Genomic DNA, 6,413 nt, shown 5'->3' on the forward strand with positions numbered 1-6,413 from the left:
TTCCAGCCTGGTGACAAAGTTAGATCCTCTATCAAAAAAAAAAAAAAATGTGTAAGGACACAGGAGCTCAGTTTTCACATTGTTTTTAGCTTAAGGATTCCAAAGTGATTCATTGCTAATCTCTAATGGGCAGAGAAACACACAAACAAAATAAAACATTCACTGAGTCCGGGTTCCTTTTCCTGGTGAGGTCTGTCTCTTAGGGGAGGAGGGGGATAGATTTTCTTACAGTGTGTCCTTGCCTGCAGACAACAACTCTGGAACAAGCTATTAAAAGTGCCCATGAGTGTTACGACGATGAGATTCAGCTTTATAATGAGCAGATTGAGACATTGCGCAAGGAGATTGAGGAGACAGAGCGGGTCCTGGAGAAATCTTCTTACGACTGCCGGCAGCTGGCGGTCGCCCAGCAAACCCTGAAGAATGAGCTGGACCGGTATCATCGTATCATCGAGATTGAAGGCAACAGGTGAGAGTCTGCCCTCCCCATCCGGGCCACTTATTCCTTCCACAACTCTTTGTTGAGTGTCTATTGTGTGCCAGGCCCAGTTCTAGGAAGGTGGGCATGTGGCAGGGAAGGAAACACAACAATTCCTGACCCCATGGGTGCTGGAAAACTAATAGGGGAGACGGAGGATGAAGGTACCACCAGTGCTGAGGAGGAAGTTCTAGCAGGGAGGAGGGCGGTGGCGATAGGGGTGATGGGAGAATGCTTGCAATTTTAAGTAGGGTGGTCAGAAAAGGCCTCACTGAGAAGCCAGCGTTTTGCTCATAGGCCTCTGGAGACATAAGTGTCCCAGCAGGTGGGATGCCCAGGAGTATTTAATGAGGTGCTGCAGGTGAGCTACCTGGCACAGAGCCTGGCACTCGAGGGCACTCAGAGGTGTTGGTGGTGCTCCTGCTGCCATCCTCATGATTCTTAGCGCCTTACTGGGTGAGTCTGTGGCTGTCACTATGTGGCTGTCTGGTCTCCTCCATAATGGAGCTGTGACCCGATCCCTACTCACTTTAAGACAGCTGGGAAATTCTCTCTTTCTCTCCAGCTATGTCCATTTTCATAGCTACAGTGATTTGCCCGGAGAACAGGCTGGGAATTAATTTGTGATTCTTCACTCCAGTCTTGCTAAATTCCTGGGTTTCAACTGAATGAAAAGAGAAGCCCTCCACAACTGAGGTCCCCACCAGGAGCAGCTCCTCCCTTCGCCCTGGGTGCTCTGTCTTGGCTGTGCGCAGACGAATGCCTGGCAGGAGAAGCAGGATTTTATTTTTGTTTCTCCAGTGCTGCTCAGTGTATCTGGCATGACTCCACATTGTATTTATGTCACAGTGAACACTTTATGCACACATCTGCAAGAATAAGTCTGGAATTGGCATTTCAACATTTTTGTTTTGGGACAGGGCTTCACAGAAAGCTGACTGGGTACCTCTTTTATTTATCTATAAGTTCTGATTTTGGTCTAATTTTAAACTGATAGAAATGTTGCAAGAATAGAACAAGGAACTCCTGAATACTCCAGATTCACTAGTTGTTTATATTTTATCTCAATTGCTTTTGTCATTTTTCTCTATTTATATATGCTATGTGTGTGTGTGTGTGTGTGTGTATGTATACATATATCTTAAGTTGGAGATATCATACCCTGTTTGCCCTAAATACTTCAGCCTGAGTTGGCCACTCTTAATTAAAAAAATCAAAAAGGCAAATCAAAAAGGCAAAAAAACAAAAAGGCAAAAACATCAAAAAGGCACTGTCTCATGGAGAAGTGGCGTTTTTAGGTTATAAGCAATCCCTACTTTATAATTTTTTATAGGTATGTTTCACAGTTTATGACTCTTGAGCTCAAAGAAATGATTATTTCCTTTATGTCCTCATCCAGTGTGTAAATGTGTGTATGGCTGTCTGTTTAAAACGGTATCTAATTTGTGAGCAATTTGGTCTAGAGAAAGCTTTCTTTTTTCATTTTTGCTCAACATTAGCGAGAGTCGCTCTTGCCCCTGACCATCTGTTTGGCTTGTTTTTTCTGGTTCTTTCTGACAGGCTGAGCTCTGCCTTCATTGAAACTCCCATTCCCCTGTTCACCCAGAGCCACGGAGTCTCTCTCAGCACTGGATCCGGGGGGAAAGGTAACGCTCCCCAACCCTGGGCCTCTGTTTTTTCTGTCTTGAAAAAAATCAAGCAGCTCTCTTCCTGACTTTAACATTCATGCTTGCTTCAGATCCATCTGGAAATTAAATGCTTTTATGTGAGGGAGGACTCCTTCCCACCCTCTGCCCTCTATGGCTTGCTAAGTGATTGAGCTGAGAAGTTCATAAGGAGAAAAACCCACTGAGGCCTAGGCTACCTTGGGCATGCCATCCATAACGTGAGGCATTTATTTTGTATTTTCATATTTGTTTTATGGTTTGACAGCAATAATTTTTGCAACACAAAGCATTTAATTGGGCGAAAAGTACAACTCAATATTCACTTCTTGCTCCCTCCCCTCGGCAGTAAGTGAACACCGGATCATATCCCACCGCCTCCCCACATTGAATCAACGGGTTTGTGCCAACGCGTGTAACATGGTGTCCAGTGCAGAGTAGCTGCTCAGTCATTGCTCATTCTCCCCTCCCTCAAACCAGGCAGAAACAGCTTGGCTGGTAAATGTGGCATCTGCCTTCACCATTTGGTCTGTGAGACCTCACCTCACATTGAAATCTCCCAGTTCTGAATAAGCCCAGCATTTGGGAAGAAAAGAGAAGGTGATAATATGGATGCTCATACATATAGGGCCTTGAAATCCTTATTTCCAGACAGCTCAGAGGGCTTTATGGAAGTGGCATTCCAGAGTCAACGTGGTTGGAAAGGGAGTGGCCTTGCAGCCGGATGCCCAGGGCCAGGTCTGCAAGTGCACAGCCCTGCCTGGGAGTTGCTCTCAGAAGGGTCCCAGCTTGGCTGAATGCTCTGCTAGTGCTGTTCTGAAATTCTTAATAATTTGGATTAAGGGGTCTTGTGAGTTTTTTGGCACCGGGCCCTGAGATTCTATGCAGTCCTGTAAGCACCTCCTCCTCGCATACCAGCTCCCAGCAGTTTTCCTGTGCCCTGTCCCTCTCTGCATCCCCTGCACCTGTGGCTTTGTGACCCACATCTGCTGTTGCCAGCTCACCTGGCTTGCTCTCTGTTGTGAATCAGCCGTGCTTGATGTCGGTGCTTGGTCTGTCTTGCCCTGTGGTTACCAGTGGGAAGGGATGCAGGAGATGACTTTTGGGCTAAAAAAGTTCAAAATTCACTGTGTGGGTGGAGCCGGGAAGCCTCATAAATTATACCAGGTGAGAGTTTTGTGTGTCTTCTCCAACTTTTAGTTTTTCCTTTCAGCTGGTCTGGAAGCAGGAGGGTGGACTTGGGGCAGGGGATTCCTGTCATTTCTGAATTTCATAGCATTGCTTCCTCTCTTGGCCTGGGAGGAAGGGGAGGCTAATCGCAGCTGGGTGGCATTTATCTAGCTTGAGCTAAATATGGAATGAGGTAGATCCACCGTGGACGGGTTCCATTCCCAGACCCAAGACCATCTGAGCATGTCAGAAGCCCCCAGGTAGCTCTGTCGTCTCTCTTTTGAGGAAGTCAGAGGAGAGAATAACTTTGAGGAATGGGCTTCCATGGATCCAAGTGTCTGCTGCGAGCTCAGTGGGGCTGCAGTGGGAACAGGGGCTAGGGCTCCCATTGAGTGTCAGGACAATGGCCTTGAGTGCCTTGGTAGGTTCTGCCTGATGTGGTGGTGAACTGTGGGTGTCAGAACAGGGAGCACCTTCCCTCTGAAAGCCCAAAGGCATCCAGTGACTTGTCCAGAGTCGCCCAGCTGTACCTCAGCCTGGGCCATGGAGCAGCAAAGCCAAGGCCTTTCTTCCATTGCTTCTGCTCCAGATGAGGGAAGCCCCACCCTAGTACAAAAAGCATTTGTTTCCGAGAGAGTTAGCCTGTTTTCCAACCAGCATGTTTTCTTTCCCTCTCAATAACAATTATACTTGAATTTCTGCCTGTGTGTTTCTCCAGATCTTACCAGGGCTCTGCAGGATATAACAGCAGCAAAACCAAGACAAAAAGGCCTCCCCAAGAATGTTCCAAGGAGAAAGGAGATTATAGCAAAAGACAAAACCAACGGAGCTCTGGAAGATGCACCATTAAAAGGTTTGGAAGACACAAAGCTGGTACAGGTGGTACTTAAAGAGGAAAGTGAATCTAAGTTTGAATCAGAAAGTAAAGAAGTAAGTCCCCTGACACAAGAAGGGGCTCCAGAGGATGTGCCAGATGGAGGGCAGATAAGCAAAAGCTTTGGGAAAGTATACAGGATGGTCAAGGAGAAAGTGAGAAGCCCGAAAGAGCCTGAGACCCCCACTGAGCTCTACACCGAAGAGCGGCACGTGCTGGTCACAGGGGATGCCAATTACGTGGACCCTAGGTTCTGTGTCTCCTCCGTCACAGCCAAAGGTGGGGTGGCTGTTTCCATTGAGGAAGACTCTGTGCTTTATGATGGCCAGTTGGAGCCCTCTCCTGAGTCACCTAAGCCCCCTTTAGAGAATGGGCGGGTGGGTCTGCAGGAGAAAGAAGATGGACAGCCAGTTGACCAGCAGCCTACAGACAAGGAGATTGAGCCAGATGGCAAAGAGCTGGAAGTCCCTGAGGAGAAACGTGAGGATGAGGAGCAGGACGAGGGGTCTGGGAGACCCTGTCCCGTGGTCACACTCGGTACAGAGGAACCGTCTATACCCCAGCCTCCAAAGCCTGTGGCTGATCAGGATGGAGCCGAGGGGCTTGGGACTAGGGGCAGAAGCCTGCCAGAAAAAGGCCCTCCCAGGGCTTTGGCCTATAAGACAGTAGAAGTGGTGGAATCTATCGAGAAGATTTCCACAGAGAGCATTCAGACATATGAAGAAACTGCTGTGATCGTGGAGACCATGATTGGAAAGACAAAGTCAGACAAGAAGAAATCAGGAGAGAAGAGCTCTTAAAATGCCCAGGCTTAATGGGAGAAAATGTCTTTGGGGCCACTGTAGGGGTAATGCTTTGATATTTTAGAGCAAATGATAAAAGGGTGAGGGTTCCTGTTTGGATTAGACCATAGTTGACCCATCTGGCATTGCCAATGAAGCCTTCATTAAAATGTTTTCTTTGCTTGCACATCCTTTGTCTAATTAATAGGGACCTTGGGAATGTAGGTGGGTCAGCTTCCTGAGGACAAGGATGCTCTGTTAAATGGCCACCACACCATCCTCATTTAGGAAAGAGACATGCTCTTCATCCTGGTTCATAAATCTCATTAGAGACTCCGAGAGCATCTGAGTCTGGATGCTGGATTTTCTGGATTTCACACAGAAACATGCTGGTTGATGACACCGACTCATCTTCATTTCACTTCAAGCACAAATGCATGCTTATGTGGATGGGTGTTTTCCTAGAGATGAAATTATTAAAGGTATCTCTGTTAGCGTGGATTCCCCCAGAAGCTGATCCCAAAGCAGAGAATGTGAAGTTTCATTGGAATATGAATTTAGGATGCACAAATAGGACAGTGGAGAAGGCAGGGAAAAGGAGGGAACCAATAAGGTGCACGTTACCAAATCAGCTTACACCAGGGGCCACTGAGGAGCTCTGGGAGACAGTGCAGATCACGTGCCTCAGAGTCAGCCTCCCTGAGGGATGAGGGAGCTGGGGTATTAATACACCAGCTCCTGGCAGTCAGTGGGAGGTGTGCTCTCTGGGGGCCAAGAAAGCTGTCGGGCAAAGACGTCTAGGTGCTGGCATTAGGAAGTCAGGCCTGGAAATACATGGAAGTACTAAGGGTCAAGGGGTCATAGGCAGGATACCAATGTCATCTGCCACCATATGTGTACCAAATGTACTTGGTATGAGATACTTAAAATTTTCTCACTCAGAGATTGCAATCCCAGGTCAGGTTTAAAGAAGCAAAGTCAAGTGTCACTGTGTAAGTTCCGTGTTTAGAAATGAGTTAATTAGTCCAGCAAGCATTTATTGAACATGTACTATGTGCCTGACAGTGTGCTGTGCCATTAAGGGGCGATTTTTCAGACTTATCAGTGCTCTCAATTAACATAATATAGCAGTGGCCATGTGAGTGTGCATGTTCTTGCGTGTGCACACACACACACATGCACACAGGTACTGTGTCACATACTAAAACACAGAAATTACTCAAAACCAGAATCTTTACACAAATTTCTATGTTGCCCTCCAGTATCTATCTTTCTACTCACAGTCCAAAAATACACCAATTAAAAAAATTCTTCTCCCTGTGTAGCTTCTCCAAAGTACATTAAGTGAACTGAGTAAATGTGTTTAAATGGGTTGTAGTATCGGCCTACAAAAAGCATCTGGTAAGACAACTACACATTATTAGAGGAAATTGACAGAGTCACAA

At 46.8% G+C, this 6,413-nt stretch overlaps 1 protein-coding gene across 4 annotated transcripts in view; it reads left to right on the top strand.

Annotated features, from left to right (window-relative positions):
- Positions 1-5,155, top strand: part of BFSP1 (beaded filament structural protein 1) — a 48,379-nt gene extending 43,224 nt beyond the window's left edge. For all 4 annotated transcript variants that reach the window (XM_033185546.1, XM_033185547.1, XM_033185548.1 and 1 more), the window contains 3 exons: positions 249-469; positions 2,039-2,124; positions 4,031-5,155. In XM_033185546.1, the coding sequence (XP_033041437.1) occupies positions 249-469; positions 2,039-2,124; positions 4,031-4,986 (1,263 nt within the window). In that variant the 3' untranslated portion in view covers positions 4,987-5,155. The remainder of the gene's footprint in view (positions 1-248; positions 470-2,038; positions 2,125-4,030) is intronic.
- The last annotated feature ends 1,258 nt before the right edge of the window (positions 5,156-6,413 follow it).

The sequence above is a fragment of the Trachypithecus francoisi genome, unplaced genomic scaffold (genome assembly GCF_009764315.1).
Source record: "Trachypithecus francoisi isolate TF-2019V2 unplaced genomic scaffold, Tfra_2.0 Lachesis_group21, whole genome shotgun sequence".
In the NCBI taxonomy this organism is placed as follows: Eukaryota; Metazoa; Chordata; class Mammalia; order Primates; family Cercopithecidae; genus Trachypithecus; species Trachypithecus francoisi.